The sequence below is a fragment of the Penicillium macrosclerotiorum genome (genome assembly GCF_028827735.1).
Source record: "Penicillium macrosclerotiorum strain IBT 26536 chromosome Unknown utg000001l_segment0_segment0, whole genome shotgun sequence".
NCBI lineage: Eukaryota > Fungi > Ascomycota > Eurotiomycetes > Eurotiales > Aspergillaceae > Penicillium > Penicillium macrosclerotiorum.
Genome location: NW_026643081.1, coordinates 1,092,681 through 1,109,342, shown reverse-complemented (window position 1 = coordinate 1,109,342; position 16,662 = coordinate 1,092,681). Strand labels below are relative to the sequence as shown.

The window sequence follows — 16,662 nt, the reverse complement described above, 5'->3', positions numbered from 1 at the left end:
AAAAAAGGATACCACCAAAAGAGCCAAGACCAGAATCAGAACCCAACAAACCCAGGCGCCTTCTCTGGCTGAAACGAGAGACCAAGAAATATAGTAGAAGGGAAATAGAGGAACGGCAAAACAAGAGCCCAATATCGCGTATTGCATCATCGCATATCCCGGAGAGACCAACTAAAAACTCAATCCATAAACCCGCGAGCCTGTAGAAACCAGAAAACAAAAACGCAGAATTGCAGAGCACACCATGAGGTTGGAATCCACACGACACGCCTCCAAAATCAGAGGGTATCAAAACCAAGAGAAGAAGAGGGATGGCTCTCGTCCAGTATCACGGGATGAGCACCACAGGGGAGGGGAGGGGGAAGCCGACAACGCATAAACATAAACGAGCAGATTCACATCATTCAAAACTATCATGTTAGGCAAAAGGGGAAAGCCTATCTTCATCTCGCAAACCAAACCCGATTAGGCCACCTGTACAGCCCAAGGTAGATGCAGGAACCCTAGCAGTCCTCTTACGACCGCAAGATAGCCTCGTACAAAGTGCCAACTGCACCGATGGCAGTGAAAGTAAGCATACCGGCCCACTGACCGGGGATTGCCACATTGACCTTTTCGATGGCATAGTTGCTGAACAGGCCGTGGAAACTATAATGGTCCACATAGACCTTGTATACCAGCAGGGCTTTGGCGATGTTGAAGGACAGCGGGTCGAAGTTAGCCTGGTGGGAAGCAGCCGAGCGGCCACGGCGCACCGCGCCACCAGCTGCCTTCCAGCTCAAGTTAAAGAAGTAAGCAGCGGCCAGAGGTAGGACCAAGCCAGTGAGGAGCCAAAGAAGGAAGGGCGCCCAGAACGCGCCGCTCACGAGCAAGAAGAAATCTGGAATCTTGACCGACACAGGCTCGAGATGGATTGCCGAAATAGGGGGAGTAGTGCCCACATAGCGCAATGGCAGGAGCTCTTTCAGAATACTGAACCCTTCGATGGACAGGATAAGAACCTCGATGGCCAGGAGACTGCTTAGGGACGTGCGCAGTTCCTGGGAGCGCTGAAGAACGCCGGACGAAGTCCATGCCTTCTCAATGCCCTCGCGCACCTTGGTGGTTTGCCGGTCAATTGCATCCGCTACCACTGCTGGAGAAGCGGGCAAGTCGACAGTCCCAACGGATCTTATAGAGCGCGCAGAGGCACGCAGGGCGCTGCTGGGAGTCTTGGCAGCTTCGTCAGATGAGCTATACGGACGATATTAGTACCATACACAAAATCGCAACGTGGTTGCGGTGCGCTTGTGGTTGTCGCCCGAGGAGGGGGTTTCCACTCACGTTGCCTCCTCCAACTTCTGCTTGGTAGTTCTCCGAGCAGGCGTCTTCTTCTCGGTCGCGGGGGTGATCTCCACCTTGGCTTCGCGCTTCATGGGCGACGCTCCACGAGGGGGCGCAGAGAGGCGCTTATAATAGTCGGCGAGTTTCTTTTCGCTTGAGAATATGGAGCGATTTTCGGACAGATGCTTATCCAACGCGACGGCGAGTTCATTCTTGTTCAAGTCGGAATGGCTGCGGGGCACCGAGACGACAGGTCAGCTCAGGATCGTAGTTTGCAAAGAGCACGCGCATGCGACTGCGCATGACAAAAAATCGGGGAAAACATACTCTTGCAGGTCGGTTTTCTCGGCGAACTCGACCAGCTCCGGCTTGCGCAGCTTGTTTAGATAGGGAAGGCCGCTCGACATGGTGGATGCGATGAGTACAGATCCGGGTCAGAGCGCGCAGGTCAAATGAAACAAGGGAAACGGTGCGACCAATGCGACCATCAAATGAGAGGCAGATTAGATTGCAGCGGGTTGGGTAGTTCGTTTTCTTTTTTTCAACGAGGGGAAAGAGGATGGAGGATGCAAGGAGGGGAATTGAATTGGGGCTGGGGATTGGAATTGTTTACACCCGCGGATCGCCAAAACAAAACACGCTAGCGCGTTCGCCCTTTGGAGTCTCAGGTTCCTGGGATTCCGTGGCGCCGTTTTTCATAGGCTGGTTGGCCGACTGATTTACAGGGGAGGGATTTGGACTTTTACCCTGTCTTTGATTCAAAGTAAAGTTGAGTGTGGTAAAGAAATGATCACAAAGCATGGCTATAGTACACGTGGGCCCACAAGGCTCGTCTAGTTGTAGATGGTCTATCAAGAGCGAGAAAGAAGGGGGAAAAGGGACAGAGATCCATCTGTATGCCAACGGGTGATGGATCCTCCCAGAGAAAATAATACAATGAAGATGAGGATGAAGTCGAGATGAGAAAAAATCCAGAAAAACGCCACCCCAATGAAAGAGGCCCCGCCCCGAATGCATGAAAGAAATCCAGATCACAATGGCGACAACTCGTCCAAACCCTGATAGGCCTCGAGTTGCTTGAGCAGGTATTGATACAACACCAGCATGGTTCCACTTTGGATGCTGGTCCATACGCCGCGGGGGCCCACGCCGCGGAACCAACCCGCGAGCCCCTCGGTGCGATAGATCATCCTCAACCCCGTGAAGACGGAGGATGTGTCTAGTCGAGGAGCCCCGGGAGGAGGAACGGAGGTGGATGGCGAGGAAGTCGAGATTGGTCGCGAATGTGCCCGCGACGAGGACGCGTGAGATTGAGGCGACCCCGGCGCATGGGGTCGCGGGCTTTCCTTCGGCACATGGTGATCTCCTGTATGTTTGCTGCCAGGCGACCCAGATCCCGAGGGATTTAATGTGGTATTCCGCTGGGTTTGGATCCGTGTCTTAACAACATCCAGCGGGCAGGTGATCACACCGGCCATGCCACCAGCGGTGGCAGCCGTCAGCACTTCCAGGCTCAACCCAATATCCCGCTGGCCAACCCAGTCCTTCGCGATATTTCGTTCTTGTTCATAGAAGGCGAACTGGAGTGCCGAGAACGGTAGGTCACGGAAGATGGTGGCCTTGTACCCATGGAAAAGCGCCGAAAAGCCCTCTTGCCGCACAATAGACCGGAAGCCATCGGCGGTGCCGCGATAATTGTATCCCGAATTGAAGTGTGGGTTGTTGTATCGACCCTGTAATTGTAACCGGGTTTTCAAGACCTCGGTAGGCACGTAAACGATTGAAGCAGCCAAGTCCGCAAAGAAACCGCCAGAGAGATATGCGACATTCTGGTTGATTCCAATATCCAGCATCTGCCGCTTGGTAAACTCGTACACACCGAAGAAAATCACCGTGCCGGGGAACGAGCCCATCAGTGCCGGGGTCACGCCGCCATATAAGCCCCGGAAAAATCCTTCTTGTCGGTAGATAGTCGCGTATGAGGAGGTCATCGCGGTATACTTGGGTGGGAAGTGAGGGTCGCCTTGTTGCCGGGTCTTGACGGTATCCAATGAATGCATCAACATGTCACCACATGTTCCGCCAGTTCCACCAGCCAGCATTGCCTATAAATTTGCTATGTGTTAGTCTCTGAATATGTCATCTCGTCGCATGATATTCGCCACCCGGGAGAGGATATCGTACATGAAGATACGGCGGACGAGGCTCCTCCTCGTCCTCCAGCAGGTTGTCCCGGGCATGCCGGATAGCACCAGCAAAACCTATCTCATTATTGAAAGTGGATGTTGTGGTACTCGTGGTGGGTGTTTGGACAGTCGGGTCTGGGGTTGCCGTTGTTGAGAACAGGCCGAACACCCGTGAAGTCAGGCTCATGGCAAGATGGGCCGACACTGAAACCTAGGAAAAATGGCTCCAGGAGAAAAGGGGGTGTGCCGATGTTAAAATGTCAGGACAGCAACCCCCAGTGCAACGAATGTAAAGAGTGACAGAAATGGACGTGGATAATGGAAGGTTCGCCGTCGTTCCTCGGGGCCGATCCAAAATTCTGGTCGGCGGTCTTTTTCTTTTCTCCGCCCGGAAGCACCTCAGGCACCAACTGCGTCATGATAAATGGTACTGCTATTCTTGACCGCCTTCTCTGAAGGGCATCATACTTGCAGAAGCTGAACACTTGAAGGCATATGAAGCATCTCCAAGCGACCATTCTTATTGATAGGGATCTGAGATCAGGATTCTACAAAGAAAGAATAATAGTCGAAATTTGAGCCAATATTCATGTAAACCATCAAGGTCATAGACTCGAGAGAGAAACCCGCCTGCAGGTTCCCCCCAAGATCTGGTAGGCAATACTTGTACAGTCTCGATCCATCAATTGAATCGCCCTTTCAACGCCTAGTCATACTCCATGCGAGATCCTTAAAATAACACTAATTCAACCCAACAGCTCCAAGTGTGACCGACATGCGTTTCTTTGCCATGTTATCTCTCTTCTCTCGTTCATCAGCGGTCTTCTTGATGGACAGCCATTCCATGAAGATGGGCCCAAATATCGAAAGGCTGGCCATGACAACACCCACATAGAATGTCTGCACAATGGCTTTGTTGTACGCTTGCAAGACTATAGGGAGTTGCTTGGGCGTGAAATGGTTGCGTATACCCGTGGCTCCACTGGCCACAACCTCGGCGCCATTGACATCGGGCAATCGAGCCTTCAAATTGGAAATCAACCGGTTGGCAAAAACGCTTTCTCCAATTGATAGGAAGAGGGAGCCAGCCAAAGTCTGTACAAAAGACAAAATAGAGGTAACCATCGCCATGTCCGATTCGGGAACGGCCACCTGGGCAACCAGCATGACATTCTGGATGCCAAATCCCAAACCGGCAGCCAGCAGAACTTGGTAGCCAAACCAGTGGGGAGTTCCGCTGTCAACTTGTAAGGTGGTCAAAAGTCCAACAGAAATTGCAGTCATCACAGAGGATAGCAGGACCAGCGGGGTATAGTATCCTGTCGTCGACGAGAGACCACCGGCAATGATCGCAAAGACAACTAATCCCAGTAAGCTTGGGAGAGTGTCAATTCCAGACTGTGTCGCAGTGACTCCTTTTATAGCCTGAAACCAAATAGGTAGCTGGTAAGTGTCAGCAATTTAAGGATAAAATCTGAAGACAATGTGCGAGAGAATAAACCCACATAGTACGCAATCAAAAACATGGGTGGAGAGATGCACAACGCATACCAGGCTGCACCACAAATGTTTCGGTTCTTCATCATGCGAAGCGGGATAGTTGCGCGATCTTTTTGGAATATTTGGATGGCAATGAACACTGCAAACAAGAGGCCAAATACCACAAATAATGAAACAACGTGGACATCACTCCAGGCATACTTGGAACCACCCCATTGAAGCGCCAGAATCATGCAGATGACGGCGGGAATTAGTGTGAGAGTGCCAGGAAGATCAAACTCTTTAAATTGCTCTCTCCAAGGCGCCTTCTTCAGGGTCGACTCATTTCCTGGGACCAAGAACAGAATCAAAAGACACGTCAAGCCGCCAAGTGGTAGGTTAATGAAAAAACACCAGCGCCAGGTTAGATATTGAGTAAATGCTCCACCCAGACTGTGGGTACGCGCAGTTAGCTTCGGAAGGGATATAGTATAAGATATAAGCACCGTCAGGATTCACTTACATTGGCCCCGCGATGCTAGCCACCCCATGCATACTAGAGACCAGGCCGACATAGATCGGACGGACGCGCAGAGGAACAGTGCTGGAGACAATGATCAGGGCGCCGGCAAAGAGACCTGCAGACCCCAACCCTGCGATACTTCGTCCGATAATCAACGTAGACGATGTTGCGGCAGTCCCGCAGATTAATGACCCAACTTCGAAAATAAGGAGCCCCGTGAGGAAGACCCATTTGACGGAATAGAACGTATACAGCTTGCCAAATAGCAGCTGCACCGCGCAGTTGGTGAACAGGTACGCACTACCGTACCAGCCCACATCATCCAGAGACCCAAAAGCATTAGTGATCTTGGGAATTGCAGTGGCAAGAATAGTCCCATCCTTGTAGAAGAATAATCAGTTTGATCACGTTAATTGAAAAGCTGGATATTCATCCTCACTCACAAGGGATACGCAGAACATAGCAGAGCATAACGCGACAGTCACGGAGACCAACTTCCATTTGGATAGCTCCTTGCCATATGGTTTGAGCTCTTTTTCATCATCCATTGAAAAGTGATAGAAGGCATGCTCTCGATCAGCAAAATCATCGTCCTGCCAGCGATGATATCCAGGAGGGTTTGGAAGCCTCTCCGGCGGCTTCACGTCATAAAGCGGAATCGCTTGAGGCTCTGGGATTTCTATCTTCTTGATCATCCTGAACAAAACGAATCTTCAGCACCGAGTTCTTCAAAGCCACGACCCACAAGCACTATTAAGTGCAGCATGGAGAGCATGAGGAACTTGAGTCGATTATTTTTCTTCCAGCGAGAACTCATCCCTTGTTTTAATCTTGCTGCATGGATCTTATTATTTTTCAGGTTCCGTTTCACAGACCTTGCAGCTCCTTATTGGACCCCTTCCGGAGATGGTGGAGCTGGATGCTCCGACATGTCGATCACTCTTGATCGCCCTTAGCCTGATATTATCCATCTTCTAGCTTCATTCTTGGTACTCTGCACAGTCTCAACCAATCTACCCTTGGGCATAGTCTCGATTACTTCTTGCTGTACAGGATGCCATCTAAAGCTATTCTCCCGTGGTTACAGATTGTAATATATTTTCCTCGATTTCTTGTGTTTATCTTCTTTCGGAACGTGTGGGTACAGAATATACTAGGCAAGTCAACATACAAGGTCCTGGCTTTCCCACGTGAAATACGACCAAATACGCGAAGTTTTCATCACCCCAGGAGAAATGACTGATCAGACTTGAAAACTCCGATATCAAACCCCTTCATTGGCTTGATTTGGCTATGGCTTTCCCGAAAAGCGGGGTGGAAAGGACCTCCTGTAGGGAGTCGCGCATTTTTGAGACCGAGTTTGACCGGATGGTCACCAAAGGTGGCGTTTTTTTTTACCGGAGATTTTTCTTGAATCCGAGGACAATTCGAATGATGTCGTTGCGATCTCAGAAATGTGCCCAATGGCCTCCCGTTGCTTCAGCCACTTTCTGCACTTCCAGTCACCTTGGTTGCATGGATCCCGAATACGATAAGCCTTTGCTAGTATTATGTCCTCATTAGAATTGTAAAAGGCACTCCCGACCATGTGGGTTATAGTACTGCAGAGAACGAGAACTCTGCCTACCAACGCAGTGTTTAATGCCTTCCTGATTTGGAGACACTACGTCCATCCTAAAGACCTCCTGCATGATGATTTTACGCAAATGTTTCAATCTACACCAACGGCCTGACAACAGGTTGCATCCTGCTGGAGATGGCCATATAGGAGTTGGATGTACATGGAAGTGCACACCTAACCCCCATACATTGGTTTAAGCGCACACCAAGCTTGATTAGTACCTGCAAAAATATTATTTTCTCTCGAGAGCTGTTTAAAAAGTATTCTGAGACATAATGCGTAGTGTTTCTTCAATTTCCTCTTGTTTGAAATAAGAAAGACTATCAAGGTCACTACCACGCCTGCACACCAGACCTCAAAATCGTGAACAGCCAAGGCCGACTATGTAGGCAGGGGAGAAGAGATACAATAAAAAACAATGCATCGCGAATTTCTAAAACAGAAACCAAAGAAAGGAGAAAGTTGAAAAGAGGAAAAAAAAAAAAGAAAAAGAAAAAGAAAAACATGGCGTTGCGTTGCGTATAGCATCATCATAGCAGCTTTTTCTCGCCGGCTGCCGCTTTTCTACAGAAACACTTCATACGTTCCGTATTCAGACATCACCCATGCTGGTCCTCCCACGCGACCAAAAAATGAAAACCCGAAGTACAGGGGTTCTCTGCATATCTTGCTTATGTCTCATAGACCGCGATCCAACTTGTCATCAAAAGACCGAATCTGTTTCACCGAGCTGAGCCCCAGCAGAGTTCAGTGAAAGTGGTCAGCTGCATTTGATCCAGTCCTTTACTGCGGCTTCTTGTTGGCAGCGGCAGGGCCAGAGATATAACGGCCAATATCAGTGGCCTCATAGCCCTGGCGCACGAGACCCTTGAAGGTCTCCCAACCTTGGCGAACCTGGGGAGGAGTGCTCTGGTGAGAGATAGAAGCATCAGCGCGGGCGGTGAGCTGGCGAACAGCTTGCTGGACGAAAGAGCTCTGAGCGTAGCGGGCGCGGAAGAAAGACAGGTAAACCAGCAGCAGAACCCAGCTGCCCTTGGAGAAGGTAATGGCGGACAGAATGAGGCGGACCAGAAGCAGAATCTCGAGGGTGGCAACCACGCCCATACTAGCATCATAGTACTGCTTGATGAAGCGGCCGATGGTCTCGGCAAGAGGGCTCTGCTTGGCAGCGGGCTTGGAGGTCGGGGAGGTGGGAGAAGCGGCGCCTGCAGCACCCTGCTGCGGCGGCTGCAAAGTCGGGATCAGGTACATGCGAGTGTAGGTCGCGACGTGGAAGACCGAGTAGACGCTGAAGGGCAGGAGAGCCAGGATGAGCTGGCGCGAGTACAGCCAAACGAGGGCCATTCCTGTACATCACATGAGCGTTCATTGTTTCTTTCTACGTCGTAGTAGCTTTTCTCCAAGCTTACTCACCCAGATACTGCACATTCTCATCTGAGATAAGTTTGGTCACAATGGTAGGCACACTGCCGGAGACACCGCGGGCGAAGTGGCCCTTGTACACGACGATACCGTAGGTCACGGCGGCGGAGATGAAGGCTAGGCGATAAGCGATCTGGGCGGACGAGGAATAGTAGTTGAATAGGACAAAGGACAGGGTGTAGCGGAAAACCGAGAGAAGCAGCGTCAAGTGTCTTAGGGATAGGTTAGCGATCGCATGTTCCGAAAAGAAGAACCTTCGAAGGTTGGCGAGATATTGACATACCCAACGAACCAGGCAAACCTGCAAGAAGGGTCCAGATTAGTTCTTGTACATTATGGATAGGAGCATTCTTGCAATTGTGTGCAAGCAAGAGCCACAACATACTGGAGGGTCTGGGCGAGAGCCTTGAGTCTCTCAGCCAAAGGCAGGTTGGCGGGAGGAGGAGGAGCCATGGTGATAGGGACTCGTTTTCCGAGGGCGGAAGAGGCGGTAGGGGTGGAAGGAGAGAGAAGGAAGGGGGTTCAATATCTGCACCGAGGACCAGCAAGAAGAGTAAGGGAGGCGAGGAAGAGAAAAGTGAGAGAAAAAAAGAGGTCGTGAAGGAGGCTGGGGAGCGGGGATGAGGTTGTGTGTTACCTGTGCTTTCCAGCTCGGGAGCTAACCCGCTCTCCGCCTTTGGCCGCGGTGACGTCGGGCACTCTGATGTCTACTAATCGGGATCGAAGATAAGGGAATCTTCATCGCAATTACCTCCTGAGAAGAGAAAAAGATCGAGAAAGTATAATTTGATCGAATCTCGGTGTTACTCTGGGAAACTGGCCTAATATATCACCATCAGCGCCCTGTGTTGAGCTGTTGAGCTCTTGGTCGGGCCCAAGTGCACGAGTTCAGATCTCTCACGCATTCGAGTCAGTGCATGTGCATGTGCTCGGCACTTCGTTCCTTTTTTAAAGCCCCATAGTTCCTCAAGGAAACAAGCTACAATTGACCCGGATACCCTCAGGCTCACACAAGCAAATTAAAGGACACGATTCTAGCTCGAATGAAGCAAGCAATTTGGGCCTGACCGCTAGTCCTGGGCCTTATTCTCAGGTTAGTCTCTCCTCGGAATAGCCGCGGTACTTGGAGATTGGATCTGAGACGAATCCATGTATAGTTATGTTAATTTAAGCTTCAAAGACCCGAAACCACAAACTGACGATGGTGGAGACTAATGAAATCGTAAACGATGTTAGCCATAGGATTAAGTAGTGAGCTAGTCACTCACTAGGTAAGAATTGGCGCTTGGACAGCATGAGGAAACCCGATAGGGAACCGGGATTCTCGGATCTATGTAATTGTACCGAGTACATGCAACTCTTGAAGTATAGTATAGAGAGGACCCGATGCGTGATGATTCAATGAACCAGACAACTCCAGCATTTCAGCGCTTTTTGTCCAAATACCAAATTATCTTCTACCGACACCGATTTTGTCATTTAATATTTTAGCTTTTTCTATTCACGAGGCCCAACCTCCAGAAAAATCAAGTGCTTACTTGGAGGTCATATACTGATGGCTTGGCCATTTTTCCAACCATTCCAAGGGATGTTGCATGGCGGAGTTCAGAGAATTCCCTACAATTCTGATCAACATTTCAATGTTCGGATTCTAATCACATTTATATCCCAAAATATAGAGAAATGCCATTCAATTCACGATAATTCCACTTTGCTCCTGTCCTGTCTTTAGGGCTAGCTCGAGGCCACCCGCAACCTGCTCCGGCATACTCAAAAATGCCGAGTGCGACCCATCCGTATGAAAAGCCGCCGGGTTGCCCAAAGTCTGGGCAAAGCTCTCCTGAACCTGAAGTGGAAGTGCCTGGTCCTTATCGAAGTAAAGGAAGAAGGAGGGCATGTCATGCCACGGTTCGTACAGAACGGGTTCCAGGAGGGACGACACGGGGTGTGGCTTTAGCTTAGAGATCGCCTTCTGCTGCTCCTCGGGGGTCATGTCATGATAGAAGACATGTTCTTGCTCGGAAGAGTAGCAATAGCCGTCATCTGGACTCTAAAAATGCCTTATTCTTAGCACATTTCCCTCTCATCTCGACGAATTGGGTTCTTGGACAGATACGAGAATAAAAAATGCTTACCTTCAACAGCATCCAGGGAAGCCAATTGCCACCCAACATGTCAATCACAGACTTGCCCTTGGGAGCCACAACCGCTGCCATCCAAACCACCATAATTACGCCCCCAGGTTGGCCAGTCTTGGCCCGTTGTGCGTATCCAAGACCTTCGACGGCGCCCGCGCCGACTAGGCCACCATATGAATGATTTACCACCACGACCTGGCGTCCATTGCTCACAAGCTCATGGATAATACCCCGGGTATAGCCAGTGTCTGCATAGAGTCCAGTCTTGGGGTCATTTGATCCAACAGAAGGAATTGTAACAGCTTCCGATTCAAAGCCCCTCGCGGTGAGCAAGTCCCGAATACCATCAAATGTATCAGCGGTATGCCATGCCCCAGGCACAAAGACGAAGATAGGTTTCTTATGTAAGGCCATTGTAATCTAGTCAAGTGCGGTAGAGCCCTGTATGAGCAGTGTGAATGGGAATTCCAGGGGAGCGGGACTTTATGCAGTTCACGAATAACTGGCACACCCAGCGAAATTACCTAAACAAAACAGAATCAGTATGCCACAAACGAGGTTTTGCCTACTCCACAAATCCCGCATCGACCGGCTCATAGTACACTAGAAAAAATAGCCCCCAATTCATAGCGGTTTCAAAGAATTGCCCGTCGTGCTAGGAGTGGAGCTTATCAAAGCCTCGGCCTCTCGCAAACCAGGAATGGCGGGATAAGAATCCCCCTAATAGCAACATGAGGAGTTGGGTATTCACACCAGATAATTAGCTATATGGCACCTGGAGTCAGCAGTCATTTTGTATTCACTCGGGCATTATCTGGGCTCCATCGGCCCCCAAGTCTGCGGCTCCACACGTGGGCCTTGCCAGCAGCACCTCCTACTGTAAATAGAGCAAAGCCGCTGTTCGATAGATTTGATGGGCCCATTTGAGTGGAAAATCGTCTTTTCATTTGTCGGAATGGTGAAGATCTGCAGAAGACATCCATGAGCTTGACAGGAGCTAACGTCGGCCGGTGGATTCATGGCAGCCTTGGATGTAAAAAGGTCTTTCGAGCATTTTTCATTTGGTAAGGGGAACAAAGGCTGACTTTGTTTTACCTTGAATATTCCCACTGTTTCAAAGAGTATACATGGTCCTTGAACGAGTCTGAATTGCACCGCCAGGGCGAGTCTGGTGCGCAGCAGCATGGCGACGACGGTGGACCTTGATAAGTACCCACAGGGGGAGGGGTTTTATCTGGCAAGGCCTTATCGCTGTCTGTCCTGAGAACTGTCTTTGTGACTTTGCACTTTTTGGCTCTCTGTAATGCGAGAGGCATCGAAATCAATGACTATTTGATGCTCCTATCACCAGTAAGTGGCGCGCCATTCGGTTGTTCAATCTTTTGAAACAAAATTGACTTGAATCGCTCTGTGCGACAATCGCTTCGACAATCGCGTTTACTATACGATGCCTGTGATATCCGTCTTTGCCAGTGAGGTTTCTCAGTTGTGCGAACTAGCCAGTCGCAATACTGACCGATGCTCGATAGTAATTCACTGGCATGGCCCGTCATGCTGATGTGTTGGCAATGATTGCAAAGGTTATAGCTTATAGAAAGTTATGGGTTTATCCAAAAGTATACTGACATGTCTCACAGCTGATAATGGCTTTTTAATCCTTCCACTGTTACTTAGTAGGAATGATTATTACTCCGATACTATTGATGTATAGATGCATAACCCCCACCAGAAGGGTTCGGTTTGCGTCCATCATTGTCGACAATGTTGCTGTTGCGAGGATCAACGCGGTTATTTGCGTGAAAATAATCCAATGCAGTCTCATCGGAAAGGCATACAGTACAGATGCGCTGGGAATTTGCATCAGCCTCAAGGAGTTTTTCATTGGAAACACAATGCCGGATATTGCGACCAACATTGCTATCGTTTCCCTGGCGGCGCATCTAGCCTTAGCCTGGGGACTATATGTCATTCGCACATAGATTGATTGTCGGTTATTCCAGTATTTCCGATGAAGTATGTTGGTTCTTTTAGTCTCAATCTGATACTCTACTGCATCATCAGAGATCAAATACTGGCAAAAGGTGGGTTCAATAGTGTTGTATTCACGGTTCTACCTAGTCGTTAAATTCCAGCCCTCCAGCAAATCTTGTACTCTCGTTAAGGCATGCACATGGCCTCTTACCGAGTGCTGGAGCGCCATTATTCATTGGAATTGCTTGCAAAATGCGTCAGTCGTTTTCCATATTCCATCATAATTCTCTAAGAGAATGAATTCTTGGCAGACACGAATAAGCAACGTCAAAGACTTTATCTTCAAGGGCCATGATAATTGGGGATCTAGTCATGAGATCACCGGAAGAACTCTTATTCAAACAGAATGCGCACCCGGAAATGCGTACCCGGAGGTCAGTCAATCTGATGATGCGTTATTGGATGAAGTGCCTTTGAACATGCTTTGAATATAACGCGATGAAATATGGCAAGAAATGAGCTACAGATCTCCACGACGGTAGCGCATGATAAGACTTCCTAAGTGCGCGTGTTAACATAAGATGGAGATCCATTGCAAGACAGCCAAAGCATACTGACCCTACCTCTTTCCCTCTCAGACAAGCTCTTTTACAGGAATTGAGATTTTCGCCTTCTTATATCTCCTTCTGGACGCCCTGCTCCGGCCCTATTTCCAGCAGAACGAATGCCATTGCGATCGATATTGAAGACTTCCTTGAGCCCAGCAGCTCAACTCAATACTTCAATTGGGGCAAATTGTGTAGTGAAGAGTAAAGACAAGACAAATTCCCACCGCCCTCCTATAGTGGAGAATAGTTTTGATTGCCTGTCGCAAAAACAGGAGGGAAACCAGATTGCCAGTCGGAGGCTGACTACAGCAATAGAACAAAACAATTGCAAGCCTTTTCAGGCTATACCATTCCCCTTCACTCAATATTGTCTAAATTTCGATTGACATCCTGAGGCTGTTTCGCCCAAAGACCAACCTTGCCCCCGCCTGATGGGACCCTGTCTCTCCGTCCTTTTTTTTAGACCTCATCCACTACAAAGTCACGTCACAAGGGTGAAGAGACAACCACTCAAAGTTCACTAGAATATGCCACCAGCATGAACAGCAACAATAAATGTCTATCGAGAAAAAGTAAAAACAAGATGATCATCGGGGAACTCGGGGTGGGGGAAGGCCCCTCAATCCAACCCTCTTCCTTCGATGTTAAGCAAGCACTAGTAAGACCATTAAGGCATATTGACCCATCTCACTGAAGTATCCTTGGACTCTGGCCCCTACGTTAGGTATTAGAAATCACATGTGGGTGCGAGAACCTCGGCGTCCCGAGAACAAGGGCTCGTCTGACCCCCGCGCCCGCTAGTCTCCGCAATCCCTGCTTACCCCGGCTGTCCGTTCTCATCGCATGCGCCCTATGGACTGCCCTACTACCCCGGATGTCAGGTAGCTTAGTCTCAATCTACCATCTTGCCTTGCCCATGATACCGAGACATCGTAGACGATGGGACGGTGACCGCGTCCGCAAGCCCGGCAGATACGATCATATACGCTTCCCCGCAAAAAGCACATGCCAACTGCGGGAAATGCCTCATACTAGACCAGCACGCTAGGGCTGGAATACCGATGGCTCCCGGCGGTGATCGTCAATGGTACATGGATAGTACATGAATGAAAACATTGATAGGGAATAATTTTCTGCGAGCAGCGATGATTGAGGAAGATCGAGTGGGCACAGTGAACCCTACCTCGGGGGCTATGATTATTTCGGGCTTCCAGGCAACTTTGGGGGGGGTTTTTTAATTGACTATGGTATTTCTTGGGGGTAAATGGAGGGATTCTGGAGGCGGCGTGGTATATGGTATGGACGAACTCAATTACCATGATTCACCAATTCTAATACTTGGATATTACTCCTCGGTACCATCTTCGGTAGTCCTGATTTTTGGGGTCTGGCAGTTGTTCACCATGGAGGATCTCGGCAGTGGCATTGATCCTGGGAAAGTCGTAGGTCCCGTAATTGTGATCGTGATCGGCCGGGTGGCATGGGATCCCAGCCAAAGTAGCCGTCTTTGGATCGATTCAAACCGGTTCATGGTTTTTTGGTCGAATAATTGACCGTTGATTGGTGATCAATGCTCTCTGGATTTGACGAGTGAACCCTGCCAAATGCGGGGAGGGCAAACTCGACGATGCGGTACCGACTTGAATCCATGGAAACCCATACTTCCATGTGGTTTAAGGTAGATCCTCGGCTTAATCTCAGTTCGAGAACCCTAATCGCCCTTTCCGGACGATGGTCAGGCTCCGGCCAGTACACATATTGCGCAGTTATACGAAGATAATCGTCCGCTTCGTATTATTTTCTTTCAAATCCCGAAAATAATGAACAGACTTGCAAAGCCTATTATTGTGTTGAGACGCGGTCGCTTCGCCAGTTTGACCCCAATTTGCTTTTCTCCGCCAAACGGTCAATCTATTAATCATTTATTGATCTATGAGGCCAATATATTAAACTCTCCGATCCTGGACACTCCTAACGCCTTTCCATCCCCAGACATTCAATGATGCCAACGCTCCAAGCCACTAGTTCCCGCCCTCGGGAGCATGCGAGCCATGAATCCTCTCCCAACACACCGTTTCATTCAAAACCCTTGGAAGCCTGGCATAGTCTAGTAGATACTATCAATACTATGTATGTAACCCATGGAGCTTGTTTGTATATGCCATGCGACCCCGTCACTGTCCCATGTTACCCCCCTCCCTCCCTGGCACCCATTCAGCGTCCGATCCAACACAATGGCACCTAAGGGCAACGCTAGTCCCGGATTCCGGCTAGTGCCGCCCCGCTCGGTGCAAAAGGGCCTAGAAAACGGAGCAAGCCCATTCCTGCTAACGCCCACGCTGACGCACTCCGCTCCCTGCGCAAGGCGTCATGCAGGAACGGACTACTTGCCCCCTTAGGGCTGGTCGCCTACTGGGGGGTTGTTTCAGGGCGAGCTTGGCCTACCGCGCGGAAAGGGGAATGCTGGTCTGGGAAGGGTTCTAGATTGTTTTCTGTGCCTATTACACTTTGCGCTAGATGCTCGGCTCTCGGAGGGGGGCGTTGGGTGTGGTTGGATCCCCGTGGATTCAATGTTTACCACCTCGCTACGATGGAAGCGATGGAAGTACGAATGCACGGAACAATGTCGGCTGAAGTGGAGAAATAAAGAGGCGAGATAGTTATTATTGCATTATTATTGAAACATGGACTGGAAGGGGAGCTCGTTGATTGTCTCACTATCTTCTGATTGATTCGTTCTTCGCGACTAGGATTGTTTCGTCCAGTGTTGGGCAATCACCGAGGGCGAGATCCTCCGGTAGACCCTTGGGCCTGGATTAGTCCTCCTAAACCTAAGTAGGCATGCTTCATGTCGATTGTCCCCGGAAACCCCGAGGGCTGGGATACAGGATCTCTTGCCGTGGAATGTCAGGCTGTGTCGCACTGACGATCGCGGGAGTGGGACAGCATCCGGTGGATTGGAAACTGGAGACCGGCAGCTGGCAAGGCCAACCAGATCAGTAGGCGGATTGAAAAGTGTATTGGATTGTCCTTTTTTGGCATTTCTTGATTTTGGAGTCTTCCAATTATGATTCAATAGTTGATGCATGATGATGATACAATAATGGGTAGTGAACATGTGAAACCAACAAAAATCAGACATTAAACCCTAAAATTTCATGAGCGCATTTTTGACACAAGCCAAACAGACCCCTGCCAAGGGGGCAAGCGAGCAGGTAAGAGGGACCGACAGAAGTAGGTATAGTCAAAAAGGCGTCAATGTAGGGTTAACAAAAAACAAACGAAGCTAGTCGAAACAGCCGTCGACCAACCCTGGACGCCATGGAACAATCCCCGTAACACCGAGCTTTCGTCACAATCCATGCTCCTTTTTGCCTCCCTGCAGCCCCGA

At 49.6% G+C, this 16,662-nt stretch overlaps 6 protein-coding genes across 6 annotated transcripts; 1 reads left to right on the top strand and 5 right to left on the bottom strand.

The window, feature by feature from the left end:
- Window positions 1–515: 515 nt before the first annotated feature.
- N7462_000366 (uncharacterized protein) lies at window positions 516–1,730 on the bottom strand (the record flags this gene model as incomplete). Its single annotated transcript, XM_057072092.1, has 3 exons — window positions 516–1,233; window positions 1,324–1,554; window positions 1,651–1,730. 3 exons carry the CDS (start codon window positions 1,728–1,730, stop codon window positions 516–518), a joined length of 1,029 nt encoding a protein of 342 aa, XP_056938622.1.
- Window positions 1,731–2,354: 624 nt separating this feature from the next.
- On the bottom strand, window positions 2,355–3,696 carry N7462_000365 (putative mitochondrial carrier protein; the record flags this gene model as incomplete). Its single annotated transcript, XM_057072091.1, has 2 exons — window positions 2,355–3,428; window positions 3,508–3,696. 2 exons carry the CDS (start codon window positions 3,694–3,696, stop codon window positions 2,355–2,357), a joined length of 1,263 nt encoding a protein of 420 aa, XP_056938621.1.
- Window positions 3,697–4,250: 554 nt separating this feature from the next.
- N7462_000364 (MDR family MFS transporter) lies at window positions 4,251–6,206 on the bottom strand (the record flags this gene model as incomplete). Its single annotated transcript, XM_057072090.1, has 4 exons — window positions 4,251–4,952; window positions 5,015–5,441; window positions 5,512–5,891; window positions 5,955–6,206. 4 exons carry the CDS (start codon window positions 6,204–6,206, stop codon window positions 4,251–4,253), a joined length of 1,761 nt encoding a protein of 586 aa, XP_056938620.1.
- Window positions 6,207–7,915: 1,709 nt separating this feature from the next.
- On the bottom strand, window positions 7,916–9,007 carry N7462_000363 (uncharacterized protein; the record flags this gene model as incomplete). Its single annotated transcript, XM_057072089.1, has 4 exons — window positions 7,916–8,478; window positions 8,546–8,766; window positions 8,838–8,855; window positions 8,940–9,007. The coding sequence occupies 4 exons, from the start codon at window positions 9,005–9,007 to the stop codon at window positions 7,916–7,918; spliced, it is 870 nt and encodes a 289-aa protein (XP_056938619.1).
- A 1,237-nt stretch (window positions 9,008–10,244) lies between these two features.
- N7462_000362 (alpha/beta hydrolase) lies at window positions 10,245–11,106 on the bottom strand (the record flags this gene model as incomplete). Its single annotated transcript, XM_057072088.1, has 2 exons — window positions 10,245–10,604; window positions 10,690–11,106. 2 exons carry the CDS (start codon window positions 11,104–11,106, stop codon window positions 10,245–10,247), a joined length of 777 nt encoding a protein of 258 aa, XP_056938618.1.
- A 1,033-nt stretch (window positions 11,107–12,139) lies between these two features.
- N7462_000361 (uncharacterized protein) lies at window positions 12,140–12,671 on the top strand (the record flags this gene model as incomplete). The annotated part of the gene is made up of 2 exons (XM_057072087.1): window positions 12,140–12,180; window positions 12,422–12,671. The coding sequence occupies 2 exons, from the start codon at window positions 12,140–12,142 to the stop codon at window positions 12,669–12,671; spliced, it is 291 nt and encodes a 96-aa protein (XP_056938617.1).
- Between the last annotated feature and the right edge of the window lie 3,991 nt (window positions 12,672–16,662).